The sequence below is a fragment of the Haemaphysalis longicornis genome, unplaced genomic scaffold (genome assembly GCF_048455015.1).
Source record: "Haemaphysalis longicornis isolate Haplotype H1 unplaced genomic scaffold, Haemaphysalis longicornis Haplotype H1 scaffold_4, whole genome shotgun sequence".
NCBI classification, from domain to species: Eukaryota; Metazoa; Arthropoda; class Arachnida; order Ixodida; family Ixodidae; genus Haemaphysalis; species Haemaphysalis longicornis.
Window position 1 is genome coordinate 119,604,648 of NW_027526361.1, and position 18,160 is coordinate 119,622,807.

General features: G+C 44.8%; 1 protein-coding gene across 1 annotated transcript in view; it reads left to right on the forward strand.

Annotated features, from left to right (window-relative positions):
- The first annotated feature begins 503 nt into the window (after positions 1-503).
- Positions 504-18,160, forward strand: part of LOC144180531 (dermonecrotic toxin LhSicTox-alphaIA2biv-like) — a 38,430-nt gene continuing 20,773 nt past the window's right edge. The window contains exons 1-3 of the mRNA XM_077708862.1: positions 504-572; positions 2,731-2,827; positions 14,868-14,955. Of these exons, the coding sequence (XP_077564988.1) occupies positions 14,893-14,955 (63 nt within the window). The 5' untranslated portion in view covers positions 504-572; positions 2,731-2,827; positions 14,868-14,892. The remainder of the gene's footprint in view (positions 573-2,730; positions 2,828-14,867; positions 14,956-18,160) is intronic.

Sequence of the window (18,160 nt, forward strand, 5' to 3'; positions counted from 1 at the left end):
TGATATGGCTACCTTTTCAGCGTCTGTCACAATTCTACAGTATATGCGTACTGCGCCTTCGTCTCCTTTGAGCTTCTTATAGGCTATTGCACACACCGGTATATAAAATTGAGGTCTAAGGATTTCGCCTTAAAAAGAAAATGAGTGCTATAGCATACAGAATCAGTCATCTGAAGACTGTACTTTAGGCTTACCCGGTGGGTGGAAAATCTCGAGTAGCCTAATATATCCAGCAATTTTGGAGTCAAGCGTGTTCGACGCCATTCTGACTTCGACGAAACGATTTTGAAATCATGCAGGTATGCTGGCGAGTCAATCCGGACAGATAACATCAATGCATGCCATAGGGGACGCCGTTCAGCGAAGTGACTATATTACAATGGCGTGCACCGTGGGCCCAGTAAAGTGCTACCATTTTCTTTCAAAGTGCGGAAAATGCAATGTTGGATTCATGCCCTCGTGCAGATGCTTTTACATGTCTAATGCCCAGATGCCGTGATGGAATCAAGGCATATGAGGTTGGTTCCGGTGAAATGGCTGCTGTTGACCTGAAGAAGCACTTGACCCGCAAGGTAAACTCGGATTCGAAATTTCGTAGTACAGAAGAGCCTGGGAAGATACGCTGGTGCGAAAGACAAAACCAAGTTTTCAGGTCACAAATATTCGACGCCAACACTGCGGAGACGTTTAGCAAGCGATCTGAATACTTGAATAGATTAAAACGCTTATGTTTCCATTTTGGGAACCGACGTTGACTAGAAAATAAACGGGATTTTCCCAAAACTCATTTTAGAGTGGCGAAGTGGAGTCCTGCTTGATGCTATTATGACGTTAAGTTTGAAAGGCTGAAATGTGGTCCCTTTTTATGATTGAAATATAATAAAAAAAAGGTGGTGCTATTGATCAACCCCGAAGGACGAGAATGATTTTTTATGTTAGCAGTCAACACGATACAAAAACTGTGTCCTAACTAACGCTTTACCTGCTGTGGGGGCTCAGTTGTTGAGGTGTCGTGTGGCTGAGCCAAAGGGCGCCATTGAATCCCCTATCGCCGGCCTTTTCAGTGATCACGGCGAAAAACAAAAACACCCGCGTGTAGATATTTTGACGCACATTAGAGATCCCCATACGGTCGACCATACGACGGAGCCATTCACTACGGCCCTAATCATGGCCGGGGTGTAGTTACTGTGCGCAAAATGCGCATTTTTAAACACTTTGTGACGTACATTTTTGGGTTACCTGTGGCAGATGGTCCAAAAATATTTGCATTTATCGGTCGTGTTTCAAGTACACGTACACATGTTTTTTTCGCCTTGAGGGCTTCTGTTACCTCTATTTGATCTTTATGGCGAATGTGATTTCCTGAGGGCGATTTAAACGTTGATTTGATTAAAGCAACCCAACTCAAAACCGCGTTTTTATCTGTTCATGAACGTTGCAAACGCTTACGGTAGACAACGACATCGTCGGAGGCGAGATACTTTCAGGCAAAAAAGAACAGCATGACGAGTTGATTCAACATAAAATTGCCCGACCGAATTAGAATCTCCAGCATTGGGTAGAAAACCAGTGACCAGGTGCTTACCTGAGGGAAGTACCCTAAGCCTTTTATTATTTCTTCTCTAGGACATAAATGTCCAATTTGTAATTCGGTGTCTACAGATAGGATCATGACACGTGCATTGGGTTTTAAAAGAGTAACTTTCACAGCGGAAAGGGTGCTAACCAAGATTTCTTATTGACCCAAAGGTACCTCTTTACAAGTTACTAGAAAAAACGCACGAAATTCTGTATCGGTTTTGTCAATGCAAGTTTCTTCTCGACACGCATATCATCCTCTTTAGTACATCGTGTTCTTAGAGTGGGGGCCCTTGGTTATTAAATGAGCGATCTCATTCTTAACAAAGGGATATTCATGATAATCCAAGCGATGCAGAAACAAAACCGTCGATACCTTATCAGAAGATAGCTTTCTCTCTTTTCGAAGCGTTTCTAGCGATTCACTGTGGCAGAAACAGAATGACGTTACTCCAGGTACGACGATAACTTAATTGACGGCGCTTTATTGTCTAATATTGGCATTTGATAAAATACACCTTCCACAAGCTCCATCGGCTTATCGTGGAAACTCTTGCAAGCTGCGAATAACAAAGCCGGTCATACGTCTTATAAGGTGCACAATTTGTTATATTTAGATTTATAAAAAGAGGCAAAAAGTTCGTAATAACCTAACTTTATACAAATAAAAACTTCGAAAAACTAGGTGCTTGTAGGCAATACTGAAAGCTGCAGAATAAGCTCCAACAAAGTACTGGAATATTTTTATGCCTATTTCAAAATTCCTATCAATCAACTCTGACAAGCTATGGACGCGTCCAAACACACGCTTCGGAACAATGGCTCCAGCACCTGTCAAACGCTGACGGTAAACAACGCCATCGTCGGAGGCGAAAAACTTTCAGGCAAAAAAGAACAGCATGACGAGTTCATTCAACATAAAACTGCCCGACCAAAAAAGAATCTAAACCATTGGGTAGAAAGCCGGTGACCAGGTGTACAGCTTAGGGAAGTATCCTTAGCCTTTCATTGTTTCTTCTCTGGGAGATCAATGTCCAACTTGAAATTAGGACGCCTACATATACGGTCATGACACGTGAATTGTGTTTTAAAAGAGTCTAACATTCAAATCACACAGGGTGCTAACCAAGATTTCTTGTTCACACATAGGTATCTTTTTACAAGTTACTACAAAGAAAACGCACGCAATTCTGTATCGAAATGAAGATGCAGCCTTGAACGGGACACCGGGGATTTATCAAACAAGGTGAGAAATTGAAATAGGTGATCAAGCGCTTGGTCCTGTATTCCATGAAAACTTAACGGAATGTTTGAATTTTCAGTAGCTGTCTTCTAGCTGAATTGGTCGGATGCTAAAGAGGAATTGCCACGTTTTTCTTTCCATGGTGAAACATGTTATTCATCTAAAGTTCTTCGTATCTACAATCTACCATTGTAACTCACTTTCTGCCCCAACTAGTATGAATAAGTAGCCAACGAAAAGCAAGTAGCACTTGATGCGAAAAACGAAACTTCCCGTGTGTGGAGATTTAAGCTGACGTTAAAGATTCCGAAGTGATAGAAATTATTCGTCGCCCTGCACTACGGCGCGACTCATACCCCATGGTCGAAACCACGAAGATTTTTTTTTAGGTTGCAATTGACCGCTATAGTGCCAATGCGCCAAATGTTTTGTTGCTGATGAAATGCTACCAGTATAATCTATGCGAGCGTTTCCCCTCACGTGTGCCTACCGCACATCTATTGAATCCCCCCCCCCCCCAAAAAAAAAAAAAACAAGTTGACATATTATCTATTTTTGCAAGCGACGATACGAATATTAATTAAGAAAGCAAACTTCCAAAGGAATATTAGGTGACGATTAAGACACTTTCTGCGGCGAAATTCGAGCACGGCTGTGTACCTGTTTCGACTGCAAAATATGTTGACGAAATAATTTCAGACAGACATATATGTATGGTTACACACCACTTTTATTCAGCACACATAACACCTCTCACCTCGCCCTATGCTTCCATATATTGCAGATTGTGTGAGTGGACGCTCCGGCAGTATTCTGTAGTGATCCCGTCATCGGTGAACACACCGCGGCGCGCGGTACTCTTGCGCCATCTCGTAGCGAATCGCCGCCGGGCAGCACGTGTCGCGCGGCACCCGCGGAACTCCACTTTCCTCCTCATACTTACACCGAACCCTCCTCATCCGCTTTCTTGCTCGCTGTCTCTTCGGAGTTCTCCCCGTACTCTCGGCTACATCAAGAGACAACGGCGAGGGGTGCCGCACAACCGCAGATTGGCCTCAAAAGCACTGCGCTCTGAAACAGCGCGAAGGCAACGAACGAAAAACTGTTGAGAGTGTTCTTGCTTTCTGGCCTACCTTCGCTAAAATTTTTGAGGCGTTTAGTTTGCCAGCATTCTTTCCCGCGCATGCTAACCTCAAATGTGAATTTTATTTATGGTTACAAAACCCTTCTCAGTCTCATAGAACGCGATAAGTGACCGTCATCGCCGGCGGTGACAACACGACAGGTACCAAGAATTACGTAACCTTTGCTGGGGAAACCTTTTCAGAGGATGTTGTAGCAACGTTTTGCGTTAACGCATACGCTGATTGCGGTTCGGCGTGGGGGACATTGCCAGTAATAGTACAGTGCGAGTGGTGACAAACAGGGAACCAAGCAGGGGATGACGGAGATGGTCCTCAGACGTCCCTGCCTAAATTTGAAATTACTGCACGTAAGCAGTCTTTATAGCCCCTACCGAATTTGTATAAGGACTATCTCTAAAGCCCATATCACAGCATTGCATTAAATAGGCAGGGAAGGCAGTAACACAAACAGATACTGCGAATGATCGTTAAGTCGAACAAATTCGTATACGAAACGCCACCTAATAACTGAACAGCAACTATTCATTCGGTCCCATGAATATACTGAAAAATGCGCACTTAGTGAACTTAAAACCAATCGTCAATATAGCGTGAGTGTACGTATAATTTTGATACAAAAACAAGTAAATTAACAACAAAAGAAGCGTATGCATCGAACAAAAAAAGTAATTGCCCCATTTGAGTACTGATACCCAAATATGGCATCCGTAGTAACCAGAGGGAAGCAAGAAAAATACATAAAAACTAGAAATGAAGTAACGAAATTGCAGCGCCCGCCTGCTACCACGTCCCCACGCTGATCACAAAACTAACTAAAAATGAGAACGAATATGAACTGACGAAATGATTGACTGATTGTAGGGTTCAATGCGCCGACCCAACGCAGGCGACGAGCTGCTCCGTAGTGGAGGTCTCCGGATTCATTTGGACCACCTGGGTATCTTGAACGGCCGCAGAAATCTCGTACACACGGGCGTTTTAGGTGCGGAGTACCTTAGGACCGCACAATGTCCATCCGCGTCCGTGTGCATAGCATTTACAATCGCAAAAAATCACATAGGCACCGGCAGGAATCGAGCCTGTGTTTGGTAGACCAGACCGAGTTTGTGTCAGTCGTCCTACCCATTGGGCTACGACCGCGAGTTAGTATTCGACAGTCACACGGCTTACTTCCTAAGGCACTTCCTTAGGACCTTAGGATTTGGTTTGAGCCGTGAGTTTCAGTTTCATTTAGGTAATAATCAAGGTGCAACTCACGGTTCAAACCGAATGACAGTCGGGGCGCAAATCGGATGTCACTCGGGGTGCAACTTGGATGTCATTTCGAGTCCCCGTACTCCGCACCCTCGCCGTCATCCACGGAGTGGAGATGATGCCATTTTTTTTCCTTTTCGCCTCCACCAGAACAAGGGCCACCGCGGGCGGCACTCTAACCCTCGTCCTCGTGCTCAGTAGCACACGGCGTTAATCACTGAGCCACCGCGGCCGGTCACTGTTGAAATCGCAAAGGCCTATCTCAAAAAGGCAGTGACACAACTCAACCAAACGAAAGATTCTGTCTGGGTTGGCCTGCTTCATCAGTGCTACAAAAAAACTTGGAAAATATGGGGTGCCACAATGCTTAGCCGTCAGTAAACGATAAAAGATATTTTTGTTGCTTCATTGCCACAAGTTTGCAACACAACCAACTATTTAAAACTGAATGGTCAGTAAGAAACTCAGACCCCTATAATCAGCGCTTGTGTGTCCCACCGTCCAGAGCTCAGTTAAAATGAACATTGCAAGGATCGTAAATACCATTTCACAATTACACATAAACCTTCGCTCGTCGTGCATTGTAATGCTGGCTGTATTTCTTTCTGCGTACTTACTTCACCTAGGGGAAGTACTATCGCTCACTGGAGCTATTACGTATCGTACTTTGTACTTTCAAAGGCAATACCCCTTTGTTCGGCTACTTAACGCGATAATTTCGTCTGACCGTTCATTCTGTCCTTCTATCTGTCTGTCCGTCGGTTCGTCAGTCTCGGCATCTGTCTGTGTGTCCGTCTGTTTGTCCGTCTGGCCGTCCGTCTGTAGGTGGAATCAGCCCTAGTTTTGTTGATGATAAGAAAAGAGGTGATTTAGGAAATAGTGAAAAAAGGAGCCATCCCACTCTGCGAATCTGGGTGACATGCACTGTGAAAAATGGCCAATTTTACGGAGAAAGCCGCTAGTAAAATGTTGCCGGACACATTTTCGTAATTTAAACAACGGAAAGAATTTTAAGAACGGTCATTCCGTAGTACGGAAAGACCGTGCCAAAACACACACTCCGTTTCAAAAAGGACGTCTTTCCGTAATTGATAGAACCTTCAGAAAAGAAAAAAATACTTCGACGAGGAATCGAACCGGCGACGTTGATCGAATGGGCACGACGCTCGACACCACTGCACCACCGCACGAGGTCCGGGGCAGCGACGTCACCGGAGCGTCGTAAAGACAAGATACAACGCTCGTGTTGAGCGGTATGGGCCTCATGGGCCTCACTAAGTTTACTACACTTTAGACACTAACGAAACAGAGCCGCATTTATTACGCCACGAATGGTGTCGGGGCGCAGTTTTCGCTTCTCTATCGATTCCCGACGATCGACACGACAATATATTTCTTGTAATTATTAATAAACTGATCTGTTTCGTTTCCGCATCATACAGAAGAAACGCCCGTATTTTGCAAAGCAGAAAAAGGTTCCGTTTGACGTGTAACGGAGAGAGCATTCGTATACTGAGGAACGGAGCGCACGTCCGTTAAATTACGGGTGATTTCTTTGTTCTGAATCAAACGGAACACGGCTCTGTTTTATTACGGGCATCTGGTCCGTAATTCGTCCTTAAAATTACGGGTTTTTACAGTGTGTGTACGCTGTATTGCACTGCTTTACACAGAACATAGGTTTTTCATGGGCAATAGAGTAGTTGCGCTTTCAAAAAGTATAAGCAAGCACAAACAGACAAACAAATCGCGAAGGTCCGCCTAATCCAGTGACCTCACGCGAATAACTGGAAAGAACAAAGCAAAGCAAACTCTCTATTGTCGTGCTCCGTCAACGCCATTCAGAAAGTGTAAGACTGCAGAAACTGAGCTACGCCGCAGGTGTGCTCCCTCCAATGCTCAGTTATTCTCAAAACTGCCAGTCTTTTCAATAAACTACATATTTTTTTTTCTCAGAAAACTGTATCAGCTTCTCTTGGTGCCGCTCAGCTGCGTTTTATATTTTTTCAACTTTTCTTTTTCATTTCAATGGTATTGAATACATCATATAACGGGATGGCGTTGTTGTGGGCGGGATTTATTGTGTAGGTGCGAAACGATTGGTCGCTGCACCAGACATACATGCTTGCAGCAAAAATAATACTCTAAACTATTCCCTCTCATATGTTTTGAACGCATGTGGATAGAAACTATAGGTGTGTCGTTTTCTCCAAGAGTAAACCGTCCCCTACGAAATATACGTTCTAAGAACGCGATTTTCTGAGTTGACATCCTGCTGGATCAGAATTACCCATCGAGGCTGTTTGTCAATGAAGCAGCTGAATCCAGCAGTTTTTGAAAGGACCGTCCGGTAGGATACGCTGAGGCGAGCAAAGAATAAACTAAGTATCATTAAAGTCTATTCACCATTGAGACATTGGAAGAGTATGATGGTTTGCTCCCATACGCTATGCCAAGGCTGCATTGTGTGCCAAGGGGGCACTCCGTGAAGCCTGAACAGGGCAAATTTATATGGCACTGCCATAGGCGGGGATCATTACCACCGCCCTCCTTGGACCTTCCCCTGTCTCAGATTAAACACAAAACTTTCAAAGTCATATAATGCCATCACAGAATTCAGGTATCCAGCTCACCGTCGGGGCCTTCCAAGCGAGCAAACTACGGTTTGCCGCCTACACCCAATGCCTTAGCGCAGTAGCCTTCAAGGAGAGCTGCCGTCAAGTGCGATGCAGAACAATGCACGGACACTCCTCATTGGGCACCGATGTAGTTCTGTTGAACTGTAGGTTCTTTTTGTTTTGTGGAGAGTTCGCGCCCACCGGCGCCACATCGAAGTTTTAAGCAATGTACAACATAAAACCAGCAGGACTTTCCTCCCCTTCGGTACTTGGTATGTGGCCAGACGATCAGATTAAGTATAGAAGGGACGCTGCAAGCCAAGGGAGCAATCGTTTGCTATACCAAGGCTCTTGTACGGAGGTAAGCAAATCAATAGTTATCTTGTATTCGCATAGGTAAAACCGGCTCCCGAATTTGACTTTCTGAGCAATTGTGACCGCATGGAGGTTAAACCATCACCTTAAAAAATATTTTTTTGCTGAGCCCATCACGTAGCGTTCGGCTTCCAGTATGGCAAACTGTGCTTCGGCTGCTTTCGCCTGCATAACCAGGCCTAGCCGAACTAATCCAGGGGCATTTTTAAGGCGGTAGTGTTATTAGGCTTATTTTTCGAATTCTTCGTGCCTGCTAGCCATCCACTATCAGCTGTGCTCATCGGCTTCCGAAATTGACTTTTTGAGCAATTTTGACCTCATAGAGGTTAAACCATCACCTTTAAAAATATATTTTTGCTGAACCCATGAAGTAGCGTTCGGCTTCCCGTATGGCAAACTGTGCTTCGGCTGCTTTTGCTTGCATAACCGGGCCTAGCCGAACTAAGCCAGAGGCATTTTTTAAGGCGGGAGTATTATTAGGCTTATTTTTCGAAATCCCCGTGCCTCCTAGCCGTCCACTATCAGCTGTGCTCATTAAGCGTCCACGGAATTACGTCACCGCTGCCAACCGGAACGTTGAATACGGCAGAGCGGCAACTGGAATGTGGAAAGGAGGTCAATAATACTGCAGCAGAGACAAAAGAAACGATACGTTGTTTTAGCGGGGGCCGCGCCTGCGCAGTAAGGTGTAGTATACGCTGTATCGGTAGTCGCGTCCTCAGCAGATACACTGCCTAGCCGCTGCTCCAACTTACTCCATCACCCCAAAGCTCCCCTTCCAACGAAACTGATGCGGCGCCAACATTGCGTCACCTGACTAACCAAGGGCGAAATTTGGCGAAAGATTAACGCCAGTCTTTAACGATAATGTTGGCGAAAGATTAACGTCAAGCTCTGAAAAAACAACGAAGGCCTATATTAAGACCACAAAATAAGTAAAATGTCCGTTAATAAGGAATGAAACCGGGCACAGGGTATGTGATAGGCCAACGTATAAATTGTTCTTGAATTTTTTCACGGCCCTGTCACCGGTGCAAGCTCTGTGCGGAAAACGATGGATGGCACCACGCGGACCGTTTAAAGATCACCCTAAAAATTGGTCAGGATATGGTCGGAGAGGGCTGTCACGTAAAAATAATCGGCGTGGCACTACAGAGAAGCGTCTGAAGGGATCTCACAATCACCAATAAATGAAAATCTTTTACCCATTTCGACCACATTGTGATAAACCTAACCAAATAAGGATCTATATAGAAAGAGAGAGAAAGAAATGACGACGCTTACACAGACACTGATGACGCCTGCCGTTCCAGAAATTTACCTGCACGGGATGAAACTAAATTAACACCGTCATAAGGGCAGCATATAAGGCAGCCCTCAACCTTACACTTCGCGTAATTACCAAATAGGTCGGCGACCCGCCTATTAGAACTACCAAATATCGCTTAAGCATCATTACGCACTCTCAAATGGTCATTAGACTTGTTCCTGCAGGTAGAATACCCGCAGACACTCAAAAAAACATTCTTCCGTCTACAATGATGACAGTTCACATCACACCCGCACATGAGAGTTTTAAAGGTTACGCCGCGGCTGACAAAAAGCACGCGACCACGCATCATGCTTCCCCGTGCCAAATAGGATGTCATCGACGAATAATCGCAAGCTCAGCGCAGAATACGAACCAACACATCTATCGAGAAATCTAGATGGGCGAAGATGTTTCGTAGAAAATGCCCGACAATAGTATACAACTGCTTTGTACAGGAAAACTTACAATTTATTCCACGCAACCAGGTGATATTAAATATACGCACACAGAATAACAAGAGCAACATTACTTGTTCCACTTGCCTCGAAACATTCGAAGCATCTCTGGCCACCTTGTCCCCATATGAGCGTGAGCGTATTCACAGAGAGCTAGGAAAATAGCCGCTACGTCTGGGGCCTTGCAATCCGAGCTCAACGTGTGAGCTCCTTACCATCTGTGCACCTCGTTTTCCAAAACTCCAACATCATCTTACACAATAAAAGACTTTCCTGTGCCCCACTTCCGCTTAGAATGAAATCCCAAAAAGTTCAGGCTGGTAAAGACACTAGAAAATAAAATCTTTAAGCACTAGCATTGTCGCCTTCTCAAACAACCCCTCGCAGACCGAACCTTTCCCGCCAGCTTCTTCGGCTACACAAGCGCAAGTGGCCTCTGTGTTTCCTGGGTCACGGAAAATGGAAATCGTTGCCGCTACTTTCGCTCTCTTCACTGAACATTAGTGCCTGGAAAGCATACTTGTAAACGTATTAACTCCGTTTCAAAACGCTTCGTGGACGACTAAGTAACGCTATTGTGTCGTACATCTTAAGACCTAAACGTTGATGTCATCTGACACATTTTTTTCTTTACGGGTAAGCTTCACTATGCAATCACAATGGCGAAAAACCAGGTTACTAAGATTCCACTTGGCTGCATAGCATAAATTTATTGCTGGGAAGAGAACTTTTAGTTGAAATATACGCCATCTTATATGAAAAAAATTAAAGCCGTTCCACTCAATCTAAAAGCTGTCGGGAGTGCAGAGCAGTGATTCGCCACAATGGGCTGTAGCGCGGTTATGAGCTCACTGCTACCACCCAATGCAATACAAATTTCCCGCCTTCGCAGTGCTTCCGCGCCCCCCGCCTTAAACTGCACCAGCGGGAGTTCTGTTCTTTTTGCGCTTGCTTTTCGTCCCGCTCGTGCCGGCGTTGCACTGACACTTTTTTTCTCTTAGTATCGTAAAAAAGCAACCCAACGAGCCTTCCTCACTGAATGAACGCCGGCGCTGCCGGTTAATTAGGTATATTTAGCCTCAAATGTACCTACAGTTTTCTTTGAGGTAAACAATGGAAAGATGTATGACAAGCGCCATCGGTTCAGAGTTTCGAACCGTTATGACTATATAAACCGCTTGGCTTTTGAAGCCTCTGGGTTACGCCGCCACGACAACCGCTGCGACGGAACGGCGTGTGGCTCTACTTGGATCCAGCGAGCGATCTACGACGACAAGGCGAGCCCCTAAAGTGCTCTGCGCTTAATATGGAGGCCCTGAGACACCACCGCTGTAGGCTTGGGCTTTTTAAGCTCACCAAGCTTACACCGCCTAAAGTCGTCTTCCATTCCTAACGCAGTAGCATTGCTGGAAAGCACTTTTTTGGAGGGAACATATGCAGTCTTCAACCGAAACGCAAAGGCCCTACGCCCTTATCTGCGTAAGCTTATTTTTTTGTAATAAGCTTTCCCACATTTAATTTTACCGCGCGGAAACCAGAAAATACCGCATCCCAGACATAGACAGCTTCACAGGATAACACAACGCATTGAAAATACAGCCAAAAAACTGGGCAACCTCCCCCCCCCCCCCCCCCCCCAAAAAAAAAGAGCCCTTTCACTACCGTGAATATGGAAGACCAACAGTGATTTATTTAGGCCAACTATGGTGACTTCGTTATTGATCGAATAAAAACGCTTACAGCAACGGCTTTACCATTAATTCTCAGTTATTTCTTGTATGATTGGTTTCTGGATAGTTTTTATAAACTGGAGTCACAGCCGCGCGCAGTAATGATACTCCCTCCTAAGAAGGCCATCTATGAAAAGCAGATGGGAAGTCTGTAATGTTAACAACCTCATTATGAGTAAACTAATTTTCACAAATAAATGAAATCCAGCTCTTAGCGATCACTTTTATATAATATGTTTTGATTTGAGATAGTACTTTTATACAATATGTTTTGAGATTGTTCAGATAAAGCAAGAGTTACAGCCATTTTCTGTAGCCTTACTCCCTCCGTAGTGGCCATGTATTCACACCAGACAGGAATTGTGTAGCTCTCGGAACTTCACTGCGAACTATCCATGACCAGTGAATGAAACTCGTTGTAAGGATAAAGTGGTCTCTGCGGCAAAAGTATTCAAATGTTTTTTTTTTTGAAAACATGTGCATTTGGTCGAGAGCGTTTTATACTAGTATGGGGGGATCGCGGGGCTCAGGAACACGGAGCAAAGGAACACACCGTGCTCTGGAGTGAGTGCATGTGCCTGTTTATCGACAACACCAGACTTACACACTCAATTTTGCTCACTAAGTAGCGGAAAATCGCTTCTCTGTGAACGTAATAGAACAAAGACAAGACAACAGGGAAATACTCTTGATAGCAAGCAATACAACAATCAGTCACTTAAAACCATTGAAAGAGCTCTAAAGACCAGCACAATGACAACTCAAAACAGGGAACTCATCAGCAGCCTCAACACCAAAGTACGCGCGCAACCTCTTTTTGAACTCTTCGAAATTGCCAGTAGTAACAGCGGCTCCTGTAAGGTGGTTCCACTCTAAAGACGCCTTAGGAATGAAAGATGATAAGAAGCATTACGAGAAAAAGGCGTACCGACGTTGTAGTGATGATTCATACGCGATGAAATGCGGTGTGCCGGGGCGAAGAAAGTATTCCTTAAACATAAGTTTGTTAAATATTGTTAAAAACTCATGCGTCAAAGTTTTCTCCGTAAGTTAAAGGGTATCAATGATAAAGTCTGCTTTAAAAGTGTAACACTAGCTGATCCTCTGTTACCGTCTTTCTGTTTCACTTTCCTGGACACTTGGGGGTGTGGGGAAATGAGCTTGCCGACTTCTTTGCCAAAGCTGCGGTGACCATGGGCGAAGAGGTGGGAGAGCGTGCTTCAAAGCACATCATGAGGGAGGGGGGCTCTTGAGAGCTGGTTGGTTAGAATGGCAGCAGCGATAGAGCACCGACAACGCTAGCACTGAGTTGTTTCGTTGGGATCTCAGCGTTCTCGCTGTACCTCGCTGCTTTCGTCCTCCCAGACGACTCGCCCGCATAGTTTCTCGCACTATTTCCACAGGATCGACTTGCTCCCTGAAAACAGGTGTTTTTGTGGACAGCTTGCCTCTTCAGTGAGCCACTACCTCTGGGATTGCACTAAGAGAGCCACGATTATAACCTGACTTAAACATGTCGTCCGCTTGGCCCTGGAACCTCCACATCTATGACACGCCTTGGACATTTCTCAGGCCGTGCAAATCCTCATCGAGCTTGTCGATTGTGTGAACAAAAACATGCCGGAGGTCTCGTGCTCATGAAATGGGCTCCGTAGCGATGTATATTGTTTGGGGGTGTAGTGCGTGCCTCTGTGGTTGTCAGTCTTCATTTGCGTTTTGTTCTAATGTAATTTAAGCTGCTGTGGGTGGTTGTTACCTGTGCTGAAGTGGACAGCTTGGGCGTCTCCTCAGATCATCGCGGTGGTATAGTGTTCTTCGGGGTGAGCGTCTCTGTAGCCGGACTGTGTTGTGGAGGCAAGACTGCGTGAATTCGGAAATACGGACACGTCCTGTAGCAGCTGTGGGTGTTATAGCTTAGGACCTCTTCAAACTGCAGTGTTGTGCTCCTGTGCTCTTTTCGTGTTGTGATTTTCATGTATTTTGGTGTTTTTATTATTCGACTAATTGAGTTATCCGAAAATTTACATTCCGGACGCTTGCCTTTGTTAATTGATATCTGATTTGCTGTAAAACTGCAATATTTTTGCTGCTGCGGGTTTTCCCCACGTTTTGCTGTTTTTCGGGGGAGGGGGAACAGGTAAAGGAATTGAGTTGAATTCGTTGACCATTCAACACTGTTGTAGTGCACAGGCTACCGAGGGCTCCGAGCAGCTTACCTGGAATTACAAAGAAGATTGCACGTCGTGGCGACATTTTCCCCTAACATTCGCCTATACATAACATCGGTTAGCATTACTGAGAGGCGTGGCGAGTCGGCCTTGCTAGTCCCGAATATACACCAGCGGCACGAACGGGCTTTTCGACTAACCTCATTGCTACTTGTGCGACTACCATGCTCAAAATTTTTCGTGTGGCGCCAAGTACAAGTATCTGGCACTGGTTTGAAAATCCAAGGCTAAAACTCCCTTTGCTATGTGCACCTAGTCGTCCGAGTCATCGGTATTTGGAGTTCCAGGGGTTCAGTGCTGGTCCCGAGTAGTGGAGGACCCTGGTGCGAATCCCTCCGCGAGTCAAAATCGCCTTATTATCCTCTCGACTTAGTTAGTAACTTTTGCTGCCGGAGTTTCACAGATATATATGCTGTCATTCGATCGTCATTGAGCGGCTTCGTTTTCTTGAGCAGTCGGACATTTTGCGTTCCATTCATGATTATTTTTCTGTATGGGCCAAGGACAGCGGATTTACGACCGCCAGATGGCTAAATAATGCCTCTGCAACAAACATTTTCCCACAGCATCCCCGTACAGTGGAACTTTTACTTTGAAAGACATGAAAGGCGGCGGCAGAGCATTCACAGAATAACTCCTGGTAGGTTCAAAAAAAGTTTAGTGTTGGTGTTATGGGGATATCATAGAGCATTAGCGCCACGCAAGTTGAAAGTGCAAAAGGCCGACAGATTCAACCGTAGAAACATGATAATTGAAGCTGAAACACTTTGTCCTGCCAATTTTGATGCGCAAAAATGTCGGGTAAAGTGTTACAAAAAACCGTGTTGTGAATCCGGAATGTATTACAATGCAACGCACTTGATTAACAATTTTGGTTGATTTCGTCCTTAACTTTGCAAAAACGTTTTCCTTTAATCTGTTTACAGAGAAGAAGCCGGCAAAAAAGGGCAAATGAAAATGTGGTGCCTATACTTCGCTGCATTCATTCTTCTGCAAATCAACGTCCGTGCTAAGGTAAGCTCAAGTTATAAAAAAAACATGATGCCAAATAGTAACCGCAATGATTCCAATCAAGTAAATGACACAATGCCTAAATAAAAAATATATTTTTTACCCCCCTACATAGTCCCAGTGATGGTGTATGAAGTAGAACCGCAATGTCTCGAAAGGAAGACTAAGAGCATAGAAAATTTAAATTGCCACAAAAAGAACACGTTTACTTGCTAGAAATAGTTATAGAAACTGTGTATTAGAAATTGTAGCTAAAGTTAGGTCACCGTGATGGAAAGAGAAAAAACGATGGAATTGAATAAGAAATCAACTACCCTGTTTCGAATCGGCAACAACGTGGGAACGCGAAGCTTCCCAAAATCAAAGAAACCAACTCAGAAGCTAGCGGACAAAAACACCACCTTATTGTACACAATAGGTATTTCTTATCTGGATGATTTACTGCGCTGCGACTATGACCTCTACTGATTTACTGATACAAACATTACATGGCTTTTCCTACCCTTCAACCATCGTCGTCGTTACACGGAGTGGTGCATTTTCTGTAATTTTGCACCTCCATGCACCCCTCTCTTAATTGAAACTGCTTCGAGCGTGCCGGAACGATGCAATTAGATAGACGATAGATTCATAAAGGGGGAGACCGAAGTTGGATTTCGACTACGGGACACGTTTAAATTTTCCTTCGCTTCCCCTACTATTATATCATGGACAAAAAAAGTTGGTTTTCCTGCAGTGCGTTTTCGGCGGACTAAAGACGATATTCATTCATCCAGGCTGGAATCTCAGCTTTAATTGAACCGTAATTGATTTACAAAATTTTGAGAATGCAAAAAACCCTTGTCCTGTGGGTGAGGGGACAGGGTACAGCGGACAGGGAGGTGACAGGGTACTGGTGACAGGCAGAGTACAGCGGACAACGCTGTTCGAGATGATAATGAATATTTAATATGCCAACAATATTAAGACAAACCAAGAAAGTTGTCGAAGCAATGCCCAATACAGTAGCCTAATTTTTAATTCAATTTGTGTGTGAAATTTTGGAGATTTTGAACAGCCTCGGCGTAGCAATGGTGGTAACGAGAAGGCAACATACACTTTTGCTTGATTCGATAGATTGGGCTGTTTAAAACCCAGTAAAATTTTGTTCCGCGGGCCTAAGTATGCATCCTTCCCCGGCGTCCGCTTTATGCGTGCACGCGTGGGGGGTTGAAGGACCGGGACATGCACGCACAGCTAGGCTACATGGCGGTACGGATGGCATGCCCGTGATGCTGGTGGGAGACTGAAACGTGAAAGTCGCATGGCTCAATGCGCCTTGTCAGCGCCCTTCGTAATGAGCGGTTTGGGCCTGGGTTGATGTGTTACACATACACTAATATGCCTACGACTGGGGAAGAAACAGATAGCCATATATTTGTCCACTAGAATAAAGCTGGAGGCCCTCGAGATGTTATGGGACGGACGCATGGGACGGACGCTATGGAACGGACGCATGTCATCCGCATGGAGGAAGAATAGCAGGGATTGAAGAAGAGTCGGCCCGAACAGAAGCGCGAATGGGCGCGAGAACAACAAAAGGCCGCTGCTGCCGCCGTTGCCACCACGAGTTTCAGCTCTTCGAAGAGCTGCGAATCCCTCCCGGAGGAGCAGGAACTTGCCCGCTTAAAACACCGACTTATTCAGCTGAAAGGGCTTTGAAAGCGACAATTGTGACTGTGTTTTTACTGCTAAGAACCCACATATAACCGGTTGCCGGCTTATGCGTGCACGGGTTGGGAGGGGAGCGAATGAGGAGGGGGCGTGCACGCGCAGCTATAGGTTTTATCCTTAACTGAGAACATGTTCGTTGTGCTGGCAGGAGATTTATACCTGGATAACAAGCGGCCCAATGCGACTTGTCCGGTGTCGAGTTGTCGAGCAGATTAGGTTGGTGTGTTACACAAGCAGTAAAATGCCTACGAGGCGGGATGTAAACAAACAGATCCATGTTTTTTCCACTAGAATAAACCTTGGGTCGTTGCACGTTTCATACAGCTAAATTGCTAGGAAGTATGGTCAATCCAAAATTACAAACAAACATGGTTTGTTTAGTGCACTTTGTCGACGGCGTCGGGCATCGCAGGTCATCCGTCTTCACGGAGTTGAAGCACACTTATTTTTTCTGCGACTGGTGCAGCATTTATGGAATAGCAAAACTGAAAGGGTTGTTTTTTGTTAGTTGGACGAAGTAGAAGGGTTTGGCCGCAATTACTTTTATACCTCAAGTAGCGCACCACTGACCAATGCCTGTCAAACCACTGTTTAACAAAATTTGGTCGCCTGTGCCCGTTATTTCTTTGAAAATAAGGCAGTCGTCTGCTAGCAATTTTATAAGAACTTTTGGTTCAATAGCAGATTATATGTCATTGGTGGAAATTAAAAATAACCAGCCCCGAAACGCATGTCTTGTAGAACACCAGATGTTACAGCAAGTCTTTCAGATGCGCACCAGTCGATTTCTACAGACTGTGCTCTGTTCATAAATATGATTTACTCCACTTAGTTACAAACGCAAGAAGGCCCGAAAAAGAAAGCTTAGTGAGAAGTTTATCATGCGGTACTCGATCAAAGGCTTTATTGCAGTCCAGAAAAACTAAACTTATTTGGCTGGAGGAGTCTAAAACTTGTGAGATTTCATTAGTGGTTGTTACAAGTTGAGGAGTGGTCAAAAGCCTTTGCGGAACACATGTTGGAAGCCGAAAAAGGCATTGTTTGTTTCCCGAAATTTGTTTAGAAAAGGGGCGATGATGTGTTCCACAATTTTGCAGCAGGTTGATGTAAGTAAGATAGATCGATAATTTTCCATTTGTAAGCTATTTCCTTTTTTTGAAAACTGCCACAGCACGGGCAAATGCCAGTCTTCAAGCAAGACTGACTGCAGCAACCATAAACAAACAATGTCGGTCAAAATTTTCGATATCGACAGGCATAACTGCGCAGAAAAGCATTTGGAATTAGGTGTGGTCCTTCTGTTGACTTTTCTATTATATCTAGCTTAAGTGCAGAAGGCCTTCGCAAACATCAAGGCATGTTCAATATCAGCCTCATTGGGAAACATCCCGCCGTTTTCAGTCTGGGGAGAGAAGACCGAATGAAAATACTCCTTCAATACGTAGGCAGTGGATTTCAATTTAGTTATAAGGTCATTGTTCTGTTCAATTTGCTC